Genomic DNA, 18,506 nt, shown 5'->3' with positions numbered 1-18,506 from the left:
TTCAAGCAATTCTCCCGCCTCGGCCTCCCGAGTAGCTGGGACCACAGGCACACGCTGCCACGCCTGGCTAATTGTATTTTAGCAGAGACAGGGTTTCACTGTGTTGCCCAGGCTGGTCTCAAACTCCTGAGCTCAGGCAATCTGCCTGCCTCAGCCTCCTAAGTGCTGGAATTACAGGCGTGAGCCACCGCACCCAGCCTGAGGAGCTTTTAAAAATGTCAGCCACGACTAGGCATGGTGGCTCATCCCTGTAATCCCAGCACTTTGGGAGGCTGAGGCAGGTGGATCCCTTGAGGTCAGAAGTTCGAGAGCAGCCTGGCCAACATGGTGAAACCCCATCTCTACTAAAAATACAAAAATTAGCCGAGCATGGTGATGAGTGCCTGTAATCCCGGCTACTTGGGAGGCTGACGTTGAAGAATCACTTGAACCCGGGAGGCGGAGATTGCAGTGAGTCAAGATTGCGTCACTGCACTCTAGCCTGGGTGACAGAGCCAGACTCTGTCTAAATTAATTAATTAAATTAAAAATAAAAATATCAGCCAATTATTTCTAAATAAAAATTGGGGAAGGAGAGTGTAGGTAGGAGTTTATGGGTTCTTCCAGTCTTTTTTCCTAAGACTTTGTAAATTTTTGGGGGGAGAATGGTATTGTTAAAGTTGATAGCATGCTTTTTATATTGCAAGCATTCCCACAGCCTCCTCCTCTCCTGGCTCTGGCAGCTGTGTGGACTCCTGTCTTGCTTGATGTGCTGTAGCTGACCCAAGCCATCCCTATCACACGGGCTGAGCATTGAGCTTGTTCTCAATTTTTCACTTTGTGTAAACAGCTCTGATAAAGATGCTTATAGCATTATGGGTTTTTTGTTTTTTGTTTTTTGTTTTTTTTTAGCATCCATGATTTCCTTAGGAAAAATTCCTAGGAGTGAGATTTCTGGGTCATACAATGTAACTTTTTTTTTTTTTTTTTTTTTTTTTTGAGACGGAGTTTTGCTCTTGTTGCCTAGGCTGGAGTGCAGTGGTGTGATCTCGGTGTGATCCTGGCTAATTTTGTATTTTTAGTAGACGGGGTTTCTCCACTAGCATGGAGAGGATGCTCAGGCTGGTCTCGAACTCCCGACCTCAGATGATCCGCCCACCTTGGCCTCCCAAAGTGCTGGGCTTATAGGAGTGAGCCACCACAGCCAGCCTTTTTTTTTTTTTTTTTTTTTTTTTTTTTAAGACGGAGTCTCGCTTTTGTTGCCCAGGCTGGAGTGCAATCGCGTGATCTTGGCGCACTGCAACCTCCTTCTCCCAGGTTCAAGTGATTCTCCTGCCTCAGCCTCCTGAGTAGCTGGGATTACAGGCATGCGCCACCACACCTGGCTAATTTTGTATTTTTAGTAGAGACAAGGTTTCTCCACGTTGGTCAGTCTGGTCTCAAACTCCCGACCTCAGGTGATCTGCCCGCCTCGGCCTCCCAAAGTGCTGGGATTACAGGCGTGAGCCACTGTGCCCAGCCACGATGTAGCATTTTCAAGCCTTTCTATATGTTTTGGCCAACTTCACCTCCTCATATGCCCCCTGGGACAGGAGGAAAGGAAGACAGGAAGGCTCACACAGTGTCTTTGCCCTGGATTCCACGGGACAGTGCCACTGGCATCTCAGGTCTCTCCATAGATCTGGGAACAATTCACTAACTTTACATGATGGTCTGCAATCACCCCATTATAAGAGTACTTCATTCATAAGTCTTTTGAGCAACATTCTGGGTGAAGATCTGGTATTAGAGCCAGTGGTAGTATACACCTAGGGCCTGTGCCACCAAGCGTGCTGCAGACTTAAAGCTGTGTGCTTCCCTTGCCACCGGGTTCCCTTCCCTTTCCATGCCCCCCCACCTCCACCCGGAGAAGGCGCAGGAAAGAGAGAAGAGCACTGCACATTCCATGCATAGAGACAACCTTCCCCATGTGGGTAAGGAATGAAGTGGTGCGATTGATGCTTTCCCAACCAGAACAAGATGTTCCTGTTTAAAGATGGTCTGAAAATGGATCCTTTACTGATTTCTTGGAATTTATATTATGCTGTCCTAAACTTATCTTTGCAACAGGAGCAGAGATGTTCTCATTGCTCTAAGTATTTTTAGATCTCTGCCTTAGGAATATCTTCCGTTTGTGCCATATGGTGGGGGCAGGAATGGTGGGAGCCTGTCACTCCTGCTAAATAATGATGATGGTGGTGATGATGGAGGTGGCAATGATGGTGGTAGTGGTGGTGATGGTGGTGGCAGCTAGATGGTGATGATAATGGTGATGGTGTGATGATGGTGATGGTGGTGCTGGTGATGGTCGTGGTGATGTGATGATGGTGATGGTGGTGGTGATGGTGTGATGGTGTGATGGTGGTGGTGGTGGTGGTGGTGTGATGGTGATGGTGCGATGATGGTGATGGTGGTGCTGATGATGGTCATGGTGATGTGATGATAGTGATGGTGGTGGTGATGGTGTGATGGTGTGATGGTGGTGGTGGTGGTGGTGTGATGGTGATGGTGGTAATGATGGTGATGATGGTGGTGATGATGGTAATGATGGTGATGATAGTGGTGATGATGGTGACGATGGTGTTGATGGTGTAATGATGGTGATGGTGTAATGGTGATGGTGGTGGTGGTGTGATAGTGATGGTAATGATGTTGGTGATGGCAATGATGATGGAGATAATAGTGGTGATGATGACGGTGGTGTTGATGGTGTGATGGTGGTAATGACAGTGGTGGTGGTGATGGTGTGATGATGGTGAAGGTGGTGATGATGGTAATGATTTTGATGATGGTGATGATTGTGTGATGATGCTGATGATGGTGGTGATGGTGATTTTGGTAATGATGGTTATGAAGGTGATGATAGTGGTGGTGGTGATAGAGTGATGGTGGTAATGGTGGTGGTGTGATGATGATGATGGTGATGGTGATGATGATGGTGGTGATGGTGATGATGATGGTAATGATGGTGATGATGGCAGTGATGGTGATGGTGGTGATGATGGTGGTAATGATGATGTTAATTATGGTGATGGTGGTGGTGACGGAGTGATGGTGGTAATGGTGGTGGTGTGATGGTGATGATGGTGATGATGGTGGTGATGGTGATGGCAGTGATGATGGTGGTAATGATGATGGTTATGATGGTGATGATAGTGGCAATGGTGACAGTGGAGGTGATGGAGTGATGGTAATGGTGATGGGAATGATGATGGTGATGACAGTGGTGATGGTGATGGTGATGATGGCAGTCATGGTGATGGTGGTGATGATGGTGGTAATGATGGTGATGGTGGTGGTGATGGAGTGATGGTGGTAATGATGGTGGTGTGATGATGGTGATGGGGATGATGGTAATGATGGTGGGGATGGCGGTGATGATAGTAATAATGGTGATAGTGGTGATGGTGATGGTGGTGATGATGGAGTGATGATGGTAATGGTGGTGGTGGTATGATGATGGTGATGATGGTAGTGATGGTGATGGTGGTAATTGTGGTAATGATGATGTTAATGATGGTGATGATAGTGGTGATGGTGGTGGTGATGGAGTGATGATGGTAATGGGGGTGGTGGTGGTGTAATGATGGCGATGCCGGTGATGGTAATGATGGTAATGATGGTGATGATGGTGGTGATGGTGATGATGATAGTAATGATGGTGATGATGGCAGTGATGGTGATGGTGATAGTGGTGGTAATGATGATGTTAATGATGGTGATGACAGTGATGGTGGTGGTGATGGAGTGATGGTGGTAATGGTAGTGGTGGTGGTGTGATGATGGTGATGGCAGTGATAGTGATGATGGTAATGATGGTGATGATGGTGGTGATGGTGACAGTGATGGTGGTGATGGTTGTGGTTGTGGTAATGATGGTGATGGTTGTGGTGGAGGTGGTGGTTGTGGTGATGATGGTAATGGTCATGGTGGTGGTGGTGATGGTGGTGATAATGGAGATGATTTGCTACATGTTTATTAAGCTCACGCTCTTGTGCCCTTGCAGGTGGAATGCATGGATGACCATCAAGCCAGTCAAGCCCTGGAGGAGGTAACTCTCAGGGTGGTTTCCCCTCTGGAAGAGCTCAATGGAGCATACACGGACTGTGTTCTGTACCTTCTTGTTGAGTGCCTGGGTAAAGGGAAGGCTGGAGGGAGGGATAGAGCATCAGCACCAGTTTTGCCTCAGCTGTGAAGCCAGCAGCCCCAGGTCATGAAGGGAGGCCATGCCCCAAACACTCACTGCTAAATGCAGGTGCCAACAACTTAGAACATATATTCCCAGAGAACATAAAGTTTAAATATTGGGCTGCACACAGTGGCTCACGCTTGTAATCCCAGCACTTTGGGAGGCCGAGGCGGGTGGATCACCTGAGGTCAGGAGTTCAAGACCAGCCTAGCCAACATGGGGAATATAAAAATATAAAAAAATTAGCTGGGCATGGTGGTGAGTGCCTGTAATCCCAGCTACTTCGGGAGGTTGAGGCGGGAGAATGCTTGAACCTGGGAGGCGGAGGTTGCAATGAGCCGAGATCACAGCATTATATTCCACCCTGGGCAATAGAGCAAAACTTCTTCTCAAAAATAAATAAATATTGGCGGCCGGGCGCGGTGGCTCACGCCTGTAATCCCAGCACTTTGGGAGGCCGAGGCGGGTGGATCACGAGGTCAGCAGATCGAGGCCATCCTGGCTAACATGGTGAAACCCCGTCTCTACTAAAAATACAAAAAATTAGCCGGGCATGGTGGTGAGCGCCTGTAGTCCCAGCTACTCGGGAGACTGAGGCAGGAGAATGGCGTGAACCCCGGAGGCGGAGCTTGCAGTGAGCCGAGATCACGCCACTGCACTACAGCCTAGGCGACAAAGCGAGACTCCGCCTCAAAAAAAAAAAAAAAAAAAAAAAAATATTGGCCAGGTCCCTAGGTTAATCTACCAATAACTGTTTTTTAAATATTTTTTCTTCAATATAAAATTATTAATTACAGAAGAAAATTTTTTAAATACAGAATTGGGTTTTCTTTTGCTTTTACCTTTTTTTTTTTCTTTAATAACAATGGAGTCTCACCATTTTGCCCAGGCTAATTTTGAACTTCTGGGCTCAAGCAATCCTCCCACCTCGGCCTCCAAAGTGCTGGGGTACAGGCATGTACCACCACGCCCATACCAGAATTGTTTAACAAAGCAAATGTAAATTATCCTTCATTCTACCATTCAGAGCTGCCCAGCAGTAACATAGTCATTTACAATAATAGCGATAACAGCTACAGTTCGGTTTGATTGGCAAAGCCTCTGAGTAGCCTTTTTTTGTGTTTCTTGAATTTCCCACGAGCTTGAAAGTGTCCCTTCCTATCTCATGGTCACTTGTTTGTCTTCTGGAATTGCTGGCTCTGCAGCTTGGCCAGCAAACATTATTCGGTGTATAGTGTGACTGAAGCACAGTGGTGGGCCCAGGCTACTCGGTAACAAATGGGAAGAAAAAGCATGGGGGCCCACCCAGAGCCCCACGCCGCCATGGCTTTTCCCGTTGCTGATTCAATTCCACGGCCCACTAGGCCAGCTCCTTTCACACCCAACCTTCCACCACAAGCAGTTGTCTGTCTGGCTCCATGTCTCTAAGGCAGCCCTGTCTGCTCCTGTTTGGGCATGTTTCAAAGCACTTTCCGCCAGGGCAGGGGGCACTGGGACCTCTCCATGGGCCCACCTCCCGGTGGCTGCACCACCTCCTCCGGCCAGCCCTGGCTGTGGCTGATCCCCACCTTCCTGGCACTGCCTGCCACAGCTCACTCAGTCCCCGTGGCATCCCTGTGAGGCAGATTCCACTGGGACCCCCATTTTCAGATGACAATATGAGGCCCAGTCACCCAGCACAGCCAGCACATGCTGGAGACAGGACTCACATCGGACTGCCTGGCTCCTAACCACCGTGCAGCCTCCCTGAGCCCGCTCCCCGGCCCGGCTCAGAGCCCGAGGCTTGCATGTTTCTTGGGATGTGTGACAGAGAAGCCCGAGCTGAGAAAGGCGTGAAGAGGTGCTGACTTCTCCGTTTCCTCTGCTCTCATCCTGGCAGCTGATGCCACTGCTGAAGCTGCGGCACGCCCACATCTCCGTGTACCGGGAGCTGTTCATCACGTGGAATGGGGAGGTGGGTCAGAGCTGACGTCTACGGGCTCAGCCGCCGCGTGGTGGGCTGTGGGACCAAGCCGAGTGAGCCCAGAGCACGCCCACCCCCCTCCGTCAGAATAGCTCGTGTGGCAATGGCAGGGACTCTAAATGTGGCCATACCTGACCTGACACTCACCGGGGCCAGGTACCATGCTGGGGGCTTTCCGTGCATGGTCTTGTAGGAGCCCCAACAACCTCATTAGGAGGGTTTTTTTTTTTTTTTTTTTGAGACAAAGTCTCGCTCTTGTCCCCCGGGCTGGAGTGCAATGGCATGATCTTGGCTCACTGCAACCTCTGCCTCCCGGGTTCAAGCGATTCTCTTGCCTCAGCCTCCCAAGTAGCTGGGATTACAGGCGCGTGCCATGACGCCCGGCTAATTTTTATATTTTTAGTAGAGACGGGGTTTCACCATATTGGCCAGGCTAGTGTCGAACTCCTGACCTTAAGTGATCCACCTGCCTCAGCCTCCCAAAGTGCTGGGATTACAGGCTTGAGCCACCACGCCTGGCCAGGAGGGGTTCTCAACCCATTTGACAGAAGAAGAGACAGAGGCTAACAGAAACAAGTTGCTCCAGTTTAGCCAGCTAGTACGTGACCAAGTCAGAGGGCCAGGCGAGGTGGGCCTGATTCCCGGGCTCTGCACACAGCCACCGAGCTTGTGCTGGTGAGCCTGTGCCTCTGATGACAGAGTTTCTACTTTCATGGAAGGAGCTAGTTGACCCCCGTCTCCACAGCCACCCGACGCAAGTGCTGTCCTGGGCCTGTGCGCCCCTTCCTCCTGCAGCCCCTGTGCAGCTTACTGACCAGCACCACATCCGTCATCACGTGCCAGGAGGGCTGCAGGGCAGGAAGCACGGTCCCTGTGCTCCTGATGGGGCCTAGGGCTCTGGTTCAGGAGCTCTCCAAGGCCACAAAGCTAGTAAACAGCTGACTGGGGACGGAGACTCAGGTCCAGCAGCCGGGTCCTGTAGGCTGGATGACTTCTTGTCTTTTTTTTTTTTTTTTTTTGAGACGGAGTCTTGCTCTGTCGCCCAGGCTGGAGTGCAGTGGCGCGATCTCGGCTCACTGCAAGCTCCGCCTCCCGGGTTCCCGCCATTCTCCTGCCTCAGCCTCCCGAGTAGCTGGGACTACAGGCGCCCACAACCGCGCCCGGCTAATTTTTTGTATTTTTAGTAGAGACGAGGTTTCACCGTGGTCTCGATCTCCTGACCTTGTGATCCGCCCGCCTCGGCCTCCCAAAGTGCTGGGATTACAGGCGTGAGCCACCGCGCCCGGCGACTTCTTGTCTTTACAAGGAGCCTGGAGCTTTCCAGTCACTTCCAATGTGTCTGAGGCAGACAGCGGGAGGCTGAGAAGGCACAAGGGGTGCTGGAGGTAAAGAGAGGCCAAGAAGCCTTATGCCGGGCGCCAGCCTGCATGAGACGTCCACACTGGCGTTCCCACCTGGGGCCAACAATCCCGGGTCTGAGCAGGAAAGGCCCCTTACATGCTCCTTCTGCTCCAGCTGGGTCTCGGGGAGGGGACCTCACGGCATGCACTCCCAGAGATTTTTCTGAGCACCCACTAATGCTCTCAAGGAGGGTGCAGAGAAGCCAAGAGGACATTTCCCTATGGGAGGGAGCACAGAACTGGGGGCCCTGACCCGGTCTGCTGGGGCTCTGGCCAGAGCAGGCTCCTCAGAGGAAATGGATCTGAGCTGAGCCCTAAAGGATGAGTAGTTATCCCCATGAAGGGGGTAGGTAGTGGTCCAGGCAGAGGGGTCTGGGTGTGCAGTGGCCAGGGGACAAGTGCAGCTTTCGGGAAAGTCCAAGTAGCTTGGTGTGGATGGAGTGTGGAGTGGGGGTGGGGCCTGGGAATGGGGAGAGGAGAGAGGAAACTGAAGGTGGGGCAGGAGGGGCTTGTAGCCCCCTCCAGTGGGCAGTGCTCCCACGACCACTGCGGATGGCAGCTGAGTGCAGGGAGGCCCTGGAGCAGGCGAGCCTGTAGAAGCATGGGGGCCTGGGCATCGCCTGGATAAGGGCCTCCTGTCCCAGCAGATCTCTTCTCTGTACCTCTGCCTGGTGATGGAGTTCAACAAGCTCAGCTTCCAGGAGGTCATTGAGGATAAGAGGAAGGCAAAGGAAATCATTGACTCTAAGGTAAGATCCTCTGGGCACCAGGCCTGGGGGCCATCTAGACCTGTGACACAGGCCCTGCAGCTCGGGGCAAAGTGACAGCGGGAAGGCAGGCACCATGGAGTCCAGCCTTGTTTTTTTCTTAAATGTATGCCTCGAGGCATTGCACCCTAGGACGCGTGCAGATCTTAAGTGCACAGTTTGATGCACTCATACAACTTCTACCCAGATCAAGGCAGAAGGCGTTCCTAACCACAGAAGGTTCCCAGTCGGTGACCATGATTCCAGATTGTTCTGCCGGTCGGTCCCTGAAGTTCACGTAAATGGACTCCTCCGGCATGCCGCGCGCTCCTGTCTGGTCTCCTTCCCTCAGCTGCTGCATGCACCCGCAAATCATCTGTGCTCATTGCTTGCTGCCACTCTGCTGCCTGGCTGCCCGGCAGGCTGGTTCCCTAGTCTTGTGTGGATAAGCACCTGGCCTCGCTGCAGGCTGTTTCCCTAGTCTTGTGTGGATAAGCATGTGGGCTGCTTCCAGTTTGGGGCCATTGTGAATAAGGCTGCTATGAGCATTGCTGGAAGGCACTCACTTTTCTGGGATGAATACCTAGGAGTGGAATTATTGGGTCGTAGAGTAGGTGTGTGTGTAGCTTTGGTAGATGCTCCAAACAGATTTCCAACGTGGTTTGGTTGGCCCCATGTTTACTCTCACAAGCTGTGAGCATTCCCGGTCCACATGGCGGCCAGCGCTTCACTGTGTCAGTCTTGTTGTTGTCGTTGTTGAGATGGAGTCTCACTCTTGTCGCCCAGGCTGGAGTACAATGCACGATCTCGGCTCACTGCAACCTTCGCCTCCCGGTTCAAGTGATTCTCCTGCCTCAGCCTCCCAAGTACCTGGGACTAAAGGTGCCCACCATCACACCCAGCTAATTTTTGTATTATTAGTAGAGACAAGGTTTTGCTATGTTGCCCAGGCTGGTCTTGAACTCCTTACCTCAAGTGATCCGCCCGCCTCAGCCTCCCAAATTGCTGGGATTACAGGCGTGAGCCACCGCGCCCAACCAGTTCACTTTCTTAATGATGTCTTTTGATGACAGAAAGTCCTAACTGTAATGAAGTTCGCTTTCCCAATGCTATCTCTTATGGTTAGTGCCTTTGGAGTTTAGGAAGCCTTTTGTGCTCCAAGGTCATGAAGATACTCTCCTGGAAGTTTGGTCGTTTTTGCCTTCGCATTTAGATCTTTCATCTCCCCCAGAAGAATGCTGCCTGCTTTTACCCTGAGAACGGTGTTTGGTGGGACCATGTGCCCCTGAGGGGCTCTTCGGGGCACACAGCTCTTTTCTTACTGTGGGCCTCAGAGGCAGGCCCGAAGTGGGTTTCAGACTTTGAGTGAAGCCCTTAAAACACGAAATGTTCCCAGAAACCCAGTAAGTGCAGCAGACCTACTCTAACTGGGGAGAGTGGGAGGATGCCCACGTCCTGCCCCCTCAGCCCCTCTCTGACACCCCAGGGTGGCCCTGAATCCAGGGACCCTAGGAGCCCAGCTTCAGAACCACTGCCCTGGGTACTCGGTGGAGCTTGTCTCTGACGCTGAACACTCCCAGCATTCTCTCTCAGGGTTCTTTTCATTAGAATGACTTAGAGGAGCGAGCTCGTGTAGGCACTGAAGGCTTCCACCCCTCCCATACCCGCAAGGCCGATCTGCCTTCAGCTCCCGGCAAGTGTGGGGCAGTGCGGGCCGCGGGGTGGGGTGCAGGGATGGGGCCCTGCAGCACCCGGGGTCTCTGGTATAGAGACAGCAGTGTGGAGTCTGGAAACTCTGAGTCCTTCTGGCTGCCGCCGCGGCTTTACCATCTGGAGAGCCACCACACTGAAGCCTCCTCCACCCTGAGCGCTTGGCTGGCTTCAGGCCTGTCTCAAGATGCAGGGAGAGAAAACACCACCATCCTGCTGGCTGCTCTGAGTGTCACCCCCGAAAGCAGCGCAGGGCGCCCCTCCCATCCTGGCACCCCCTGCTTCTCCCCCAGTGGATGCAGAATGTGCTGGGCCAGGTGCTGGACGCGCTGGAATACCTGCACCATTTGGACATCATCCACAGGTGAGTGGGGCCCCTGACCTCCCTGGACTGGTGGGCTGCTTCGGGAGAAAAGGCACTGAGGCCACTCGGGTGCCAGTGCCCGTGGGCAGGATCTGGGGAGAAAGGCGCACTGGGCCAGTGCAGCCAGGATAGGATGGGGACCTTCCAGACCTCCTCCCGGGCTCAAAAGAGGCTCTTCCAAGTGGTCTCAAGCCATGTGCGCACGCACAGCTGCATGGGGTGTGCGCTAGCCAGGCGGGCTGCTCTAGAGTTCATGGAAAGGAAGGAGGCAACAGCCCTGCCAGGAAGAGAGACCAGGCTGCCTGCCGTGGCGCCGGTGTGGGCTGAGTGGGCCCTGCTGAGCCTTTGACCACCCAGCGGCACAGCATCAGGCTGGAGAATCCACGGTCTGAAGGGGCTGGGAGATGGCTCCAATTCTGAACACCAATATCTTATTTAAAGAGGAAGAGGGAAACCATGTGGCTGGGCATGGTGGCACATGCCCGTGGTCCCCGCAACATGGAGGCTGAGGTGGGAGGATTGCTTGAAGCCAGGAGCTTGAGGCTTCAGTGAGCTATGATCGTGCCACCGCACTTCAGCCTGGGCAACCCTGACTTAAAACACACAGATACACACACACACATACACACACACCACGCAGACCATGTGTACAAAGGGAATGCTTCACATTCCACAGTCAGTGTCATGTCACTAGACATCGCACAATGGCCAAAAATCAATACCCAGTCAAATGCATCGCTGGGCTATCTAAGGAGGTGAACATGTCAACCCAGGGACCTTTCCGGGTGTTGGGGGTGTTCCTACTTGTGGTTGGAGATTCTTCCCCCGGTTTAAAATAATTGAGTACATTTCTGTACATAGAAACAACTACTTAAAAAGTAGGCTGAGATGGGGCATTTTGTGGAGGGGAGGAGGGTGTGGGCTGCTGCCTCAGAACCGGGTGGGGCAGGGAGCAGAGAGTCAGGCTCAGCACGCACGTTAGTCCCACCTGGAGTCGGGGGTGGTGGCTGCCCAGGTGGCCCCTTGCCACCCAGAGGCGAACCCCCCTCTTGGTTTCAGGAATCTCAAACCCTCCAACATCATCCTCGTCAGCAGTGACCACTGCAAACTGCAGGACCTGAGCTCCAACGTGCTAATGACGAACAAAGCCAAATGGAATATCCGTGCGGAGGAAGGTGGCAGGGGCTCCCCTAAGTCGTGGGAGAGGGGGTTGGCGCCTAGGATCCAGACGGTGGTGGCCACTCTGGGTGCTGGAGTGAGGCAACATCAAACAGCTGTTTGCTCAGAAGGTCCCCACAAAGCCCTAGCCTTGTGTGGACCTCAAAGAGACCTCCTTTGGGTTGTAACTGAGCAGGCATGCCACCACCAGGGCAGAGGCAGGGCCCCAAAGACACCCAGCATTTGAGAGAAACAAAGTCGTGGTTGTTTGTGATACCCCAGAAAATGTTGCTTCTCAGGGAGGGAAAAGAAAGCTTCGGAAGGAAGGAAACGAAAATGCCCAGGACGGAGGGTCTGTGGGTGCCACGCACTGACTGCGTGTAGATCACTGAGTCCTAAAACAACCCAGGAGATGACTGGGGTGGGTGGCAAGGGGAGACGAGTTCTCGTTCCTTCGAAAAGATGACCGGAGAAAGGAGGCTAGAGAGAGTAACCACAGAGGAGGAGTCCGGAGTCCAGAGTCCCAGGGTGGCAGTGGCTGGTTGCACTCTGTCCTTGGTAGACAAAAGATGAATGAGTAGATGGGTGCATAGATGGGTGGGTGTGTGGTTAGGTGGGTGGGTGAGTGGATGGATGGTGGGTGAGTGGATGGATGGATGGATGCGTGGGTGGGTGAGTGGATGGATGGTAGGTGAGTGGACGGATGGATGGATGGATGGTGAGTGGATGGATGGATGGATGCGTGGGTGGGTGAGTGGATGGATGGATGGATGGATGGTGGGTGAGTGGATGGATGGATGGATGGATAGGTGGGTGGGTAAGTGGATGGTGGGTGAGTGGATGGATGGATGGGTGGATGGGTGGGGTGAGTGAGTGGATGGATGGATAAGTGGGTGGATGGATGGATGAATAGGTGGGTGGGTGGGTGGGTGGATGGATGGATGGATGGATGGATGGATAGGAGGGTAGGTAGGTGGGTGAGTGGATGGATGGATGGATAGATGGGTGGGTGAGTGGATGGGTGGGTAGGTGAGTAGATGGATGGATGGGTGGATGGGTGTGTGGTTGCATAGGTGGGTGTATGGGCAGATGGGTGAATGCATGGGTTGTGGACGGTTGGGTAGGTGAGTAGATGGATGGGTGGGTGGGTGCGTGTGTGGATGGATGTGTGGGTGGGTGGGTGGGTATATGGATGGATTGGTGGGTGTGTGGATGGATGGGTGGGTGGATGAGTAACAGTGAGTGAATGAGTGGGTGGGTGGGTGAGTGGATGGATGAGTGGATGAGTGGATGGATGGATGGATGGATGGATGGGAGGGTGGGTAAGTGGATGGGTGGGTGGGCAGGTGGGTGGGTGAGTCAGTGGATGGATGGATCGATCGATGGGTAAGTGAGTAGATGGATGGATGGGTGGATGGGTGTGTGGTTGGAGCGGTGGGTGTGTGGGCGGATGGGTGAGTGCATGGGTTGTGGACGGATGGTTGGGTGGGTAGATGGATGGATGGGTGGGTGCGTGTGTGGATGGATGTGTGGGTGGGTGGGTGTATGGATGAATGGATGGATGGGTGGGTGTGTGGGTAGATGGGTGGGTGTGTGGATGGATGGATGGGTGGGTGAGTGAGTGAATGAGTGGGTAGGTGGGTGAGTGGATGGGTGGGTGGATGGATGGATGGATGGATGGATGGATGGGGTGTGTGTGGATGGATGTGTGGGTGGGTGGGTGGGTGTATGGATGAATGGATGGATGGGTGGGTGTGTGGGTAGATGGGTGGGTGTGTAGATGGATGGATGGGTGGGTGAGTGAGTGAATGAGTGGGTAGGTGGGTGAGTGGATGGGTGGGTGGATGGATGGATGGATGGACGGGGTGTGTGTGGATGGATGGGTGAACAGACAGGCAGATGGTTGTTTCTATTGGAGGTGTAGATGGCACGCGTCCTTGGTGTCCAGCTCTTTACTGTTGGGCTGGGGAATGGAGGTCCAGAGAAGGAGGGGCTGCCTGAGGCCAACCAGGGACTGATGGACTCAGAGGAGTCTGCTCTTTTGCCTCCCTGTCTGGGGTTCCAGTTTAGAAAGTAGGGCAGAGCAACTGTAACTTTGCCCCCAAGGTCCTGACATTCAGAAGGGGCAAGAAGTTTAGAGGGGTGCACAGTTTCTTGGCACGTGCCTCTTCTATCTCCTTCTACAGCCATCTTTGGCACACAGACACACCACCCATACGGGCCAACCTGGTGGGCACCCGCCAAGATGGACAGCTTCAGTGGCTCCAGATCAACACAAAGCTCCTGCTGACTGGGGCTTCTTCCTCCCCACAGTTAATATTCTCCACCTCTTCTGAGAAGAGGAGCTGCAGGGCTCGTGTTGTGTTTCAAGCTGCCTGTGAGGAGCCACCACAGGGGGATACAATGCTAGGCAGGATGACTCTTGTCAAGCCCGTGCCCCCAGGGAGCGAAGGACTGAGGGATCCCACCTTGCTCTTACCAACAGACCCCTTTCATAAGTCCTGGATGGCCCCTGAAGCCCTCAACTTCTCCTTCAGCCAGAAATCAGACATCTGGTCCCTGGGCTGCATCATTCTGGACATGACCAGCTGCTCCTTCATGGATGTGAGCTGCCCTCCCTCCCCCACACCCCACATGCTGCTCTCCATGCACCCAGGCCTGGGGAGAAGGCTTGGCCTCACCCTGCCTCCCCTCCGCATCCCTTCCCCTGACTCTCTGCAGGCTGCACAGAGCCCCCTCCTCCACCTGTGGGGGGCCTGCCCTCCTCAGAACCCCCCAGCATGCAGCACCTGCTGGGCTCTAGCAGGATGACAGCAGTGGTAATATTCAGACCATCCCACGCGACCCTCACAGCAGCCCTCCAGGTGGTGTCACTGACTCTTAATGGAAAAAAAGCCAAATTCAGGTGCCCTTGTTGAGCATGAAGGCTGCACGGAGTTGCAAGCAACAGAAACCCAGCGTGGGCCTGAACACACCCGGCTGCCTCATGCACAAGCCCCAGGCTGGTGTGGAGGCGCCTTCTCTCCTCCTGCACATCCTTAGCACGTAGCTCTTTCTCTCATCCCTGCTGGGGCCCCTGCACCATGGCCACAGCCTGTGGGCAGGAAGGAGGGGAGGCAGAGGGCCCCACTGGCCCCGTGAGCACTCCGAGGTCACTCTGGCTGCAGGGAGGCAGGGAAGTCCAGCCTGTTGCTTCCTACCCTCTATATGCAGAAGAGAAAGTGGGGAAGGCCTGCCATGCCCCAAACAAGGAAGCTCCCCTTCTCCGCAGCGCCACCTGCAGGCACCGAGGTCCCCAGAAAGGACAGACACCTGACTGGGCCCAGGTCCCTCATGCTCTCCCAGACCCCCAGACTCCACCTCTGAGAAGCACCTTGCCACTCCCTTCCTTTGGAAGACTCCCAGGGAAATGAGAGCCTTCCCACTATGGAGGCTGTGTGACATCCTGGAGCGTGACCCTGGACACGCTCACACTCTGTGAAATGGGCATGCTGTCTTACTGGCTGGGTCTAGATCAGGGGGCTTCTTGGCAGGACTCTACTCTGGGAGACAACCCTCTGGCTTCTCCGAAACTCCATTTCTTCTTATGGAAGAGCTCGGGGCCCCTGGGGTCTCTGGGCATTCTTGTAGGCAGTGGCCACACCTGGATCTCCCTGGTCTCCTCCTGGATTTCTTGGTCCCTGGTCGCCCTCTGCCCATGCTGGGGTCTAGTTTCCATTTACTTAAGGTAATGCACAGAGCTGTCCTCTCTCCGTGCAGAGCACAGAAGCCATGTATCTGCGGAAGTCCCTCCGCCAGAGCCCGGGCAGCCTGGAGACCGTCCTGAAGACAATGGAGGAGAAGCAGATCCCGGATGCAGAAACCTTCGGGAATCTTCTGCCCGGGATGCTCCAGATCGACCCCTCGGATCGAATAACGATAAAGTGAGCTCAGGGTCGGGGTTTATTTTAACCTATGCATTTATCTTTCAACATCTCTCCACCCTAATACAGACACAACTAGTTGGCTTTGTAACACCTCAAATAACTCCATCACAGACGCCCTGATTATCCCTGCACTGCTGGGCTTTTCCCAGTTCTGGCGCTCCCAAACCGTGCTGCGGCGAGTGATCCCAAATGCACCTCTCTGAGCACTGGAGGGAGCAGACTGACTCCCAGAAGGCACAGGAGGCACAGCCTCCAGGACCCACGACACTTTTAGGGTTCCAGAAAAAAATTTTCATTCTACGTTAAAAAAAAAATTCCTAAAGACAGTGGTCACCTTTAAAATTTTCATTCTAACTTATTTTAAAATCAGAAGACAAGAGTAAATACATAACACTGGCTGGGTGCAGTGGTTCATGCCTATAATCCCAGCACTTTGGGAGGCCGAGGCGGGCAGATCAATTGAGCTCAGGAGTTCGAGTGTAGCCCGGGTAACATGGCGAAATCCCTGTCTCTATTAAAAATACAAAAAAATTAGCTGGGTATAGTGGTGCATGCCTGTGTTCCCAGCTACTGGGGAGGCTGAGGCAGGAGGATCGCTCGAGCCCAGGAGGCAGAGGTTGCAGTGAGCCAAGATCGCGCCACTGCACTCCAGCCTGGGCGACAGAGCGAGACTCCATCTCAAAAATAAAAAAGAATCCAGGCCAGGAACGGTGGCTCACGCCTGTAATCCCAGCACTTTGGGAGGCCCAGGTGGGTGGATCACTTGAGGTCAGGTGTTCGAGACCAGCCTGGCCAACAGAATGAAACCCCGTCTCTACTAAAAATAGAAAAAAAATTAGCCGCGCGTGGTGGCAGGCACCTATAGTCCCAGCTGCTCGGGAGGCTGAGGCAGGAGAATTGCTTGAACCCAGGAGGCGGAGGTTGCAATGAGCCGAGATCGTGCCACGGCACTCCAGCCTGGGCGACCAGAGTGAAACTCCATCTCAAAAAACAAACAAACAAACAAACAAACGAACAAAAAACAAAAAAAACCCCAACACTATAGCAAGGAATCCAGCCTGGGTCATATCCATCTTTATACCAATGCAGTTGTAAAATCTGGGTTTTCATGTTTCCATGGAGGCAGGGGACCACAAGGGCAAAAGTGCCAGGGCCCGGGACTGTCCCCCAGCTCTATGAGCTGAGGCCGTGCCTCCGTGGAGTACTTCCCTGGGTATGGAATTACTGGGGTGCTTGCCGGACACACTGGGAACACTATGAGAGACCCTGCCAAATGCATCCCAAAACAGTGAGGTCAGTGTCCGGCGTCTGCACCGATGGGCAGCCCGGAGCCGGAGGCAGAGGGAGAGCCCCACGGGGAGGCGGCAGGGGGCGCTGCTGGGTTACTCAGCCCTCTCTGCTCCTCTGCTAGGGACGTGGTGCACATCACCTTCTTGAGCGGCTCCTTCAAGTCATCATGCATCTCTCTGACCCTGTACCGGGAGACGGTGCCTGCGTCCATCACCGACATGCTGTTAGAAGGCAACGTGGCCAGCATTTTAGGTGATGTGATGCTGGGGACACACAGCTCCTGTCCATGGCCTTGGCATCCTGTTGTTTAGTTCCAGAGGGTTCATTATTTATGCCCCTGGCCTTGCTCCATGCGCACGACCAGTGGGTACGAACAGTTTCCCTCCATCCATCCCTACACACTGCCCAGGACACCGCTCTGCTCAAATACCCTCCATAGCTCCCAACTACCTATAACACAAAGTTCCTCTCCAAAGCCTGGCCCCCACCTGTTTTCCCTCCACTCCTGCTACACAAATCCTCCATGTAGCTCAGTGGCCTAGTCACTGCCCGCGCCTCCCACAACCCTCTGCTTTTGCTTCCACAGCCTGGGTGGCACACAGCGGTCCCGGGGCGTCTTCCTCACACAGCACCACTTCCTGTGTGCCTCCTATGTGCCTGGGATGAGCGGAAGTGCGCACTTCCTGTGTGCCTCCTATGTGCCTGGGATGAGCGGAAGTGCGCTCCACTATTTGTGTGCTCCAAGACAGAGACTTGGGTTCTATCAAGGAAAAGTTGCTTGGTCTCAGTGGCCTCATCTGTAAAGTGGGGATGGTAACAGCCCCTCCCTCTCATCCTGAACCTGTAGATCCGAGGAGGGGATGCACACACAGCAGCCAGGCCAGTGTGGTGCCGAGAGACAGGGCCCTGAGGCCCTGGTCCTCAGAAAGGTCCCTCCCCTGCCTTCCTGTCCCTGCAGAGGTCATGCAGAACTTCTCTGGCTGGCCCGAAGTCCAGTTCAGGGCCATGAAGAGGCTTCTGAAAATGCCTGCAGATCAGCTAGGTAGGCCTCACCCTGCACCTCTTTCACAGCTGCTCCCCTAGGGGCAGAAGCTATGGTCCAGCCCGCGGGGAGCTGGGGCTGGCCCTCACCCTGGGCTCTCCTTGCCAGTGCTTTAGTGCAGCATGGAGGTGTGCATGTGTCCCCAGAAGTGTCCCGTGTCTCTGCTATCCGCCTGGGGAAGGCAGCAGAGAAGGGGAATGGGTGGTGTAGCAGCCCTCACATGATTTTAATGGAGCCATAGACATCCCATCTACCTCACTGTCTCTATGAGGGGTATGTGAGTTGTTTCTCAGTTTCCACTATTATGAATGATACTGGAACAGACACCCTGGTGTATATGTATCTGTGCGCTTATGTTTCTGTAGCACAGATTCGTAGATGTTCAAGGGTGTGAATACTTTAAATTTTCATAGATACAGCAACTTGCCCACCTATTAAGAATGCATGGCCTGGCACAGTGGCTCACGCCTGTAATCCCAGCACCTTGAGGAGCCAAGGCGGGAGGACTGCTTGAGCCCAGGGGTTCGAGGCCAGCCTGGGCAACAAAGGGAGAGCCTGTTTCTACAGAAAATAAAAAAAAATTAGCCAGGTGTGGTGACACAGGTCTGTTGTCCCAGCTACTCTCGAGGCTAAGGCAAGAGGATTGCTGGAGCCCAGGGAATTGAGGCTATAGTGAGATACGCTTGTGCTGCCGCACTCC

At 53.7% G+C, this 18,506-nt stretch overlaps 1 protein-coding gene across 12 annotated transcripts in view; it reads left to right on the top strand.

Annotated features, from left to right (window-relative positions):
* Positions 1-18,506, top strand: part of STKLD1 (serine/threonine kinase like domain containing 1) — a 30,284-nt gene that overhangs the window by 3,831 nt on the left and 7,947 nt on the right. For 2 of the 12 annotated variants that reach the window (XM_074016092.1, XM_005580505.5), the window contains exons 3-11: positions 4,025-4,069; positions 6,087-6,161; positions 8,218-8,319; positions 10,320-10,390; positions 11,450-11,565; positions 14,034-14,152; positions 15,308-15,471; positions 16,886-17,016; positions 17,723-17,806. In XM_074016092.1, the coding sequence (XP_073872193.1) occupies positions 4,025-4,069; positions 6,087-6,161; positions 8,218-8,319; positions 10,320-10,390; positions 11,450-11,565; positions 14,034-14,152; positions 15,308-15,471; positions 16,886-17,016; positions 17,723-17,806 (907 nt within the window). Of the gene's footprint in view, positions 1-4,024; positions 4,070-6,086; positions 6,162-8,217; positions 8,320-8,524; positions 8,596-10,319; positions 10,391-11,448; positions 11,566-14,033; positions 14,153-15,307; positions 15,472-16,885; positions 17,017-17,611; positions 17,807-18,506 lie in introns of those variants that run through there. The other 10 variants (XM_065529905.2, XM_065529904.2, XM_065529906.2 and 7 more) reach the window with 9 other exon arrangements.

The sequence above is a fragment of the Macaca fascicularis genome, chromosome 15 (genome assembly GCF_037993035.2).
Source record: "Macaca fascicularis isolate 582-1 chromosome 15, T2T-MFA8v1.1".
NCBI classification, from domain to species: domain Eukaryota; kingdom Metazoa; phylum Chordata; class Mammalia; order Primates; family Cercopithecidae; genus Macaca; species Macaca fascicularis.
The sequence above is the reverse complement of the archived record's forward strand: the minus strand, read 5'-3'. Positions and strand labels throughout refer to the sequence as shown.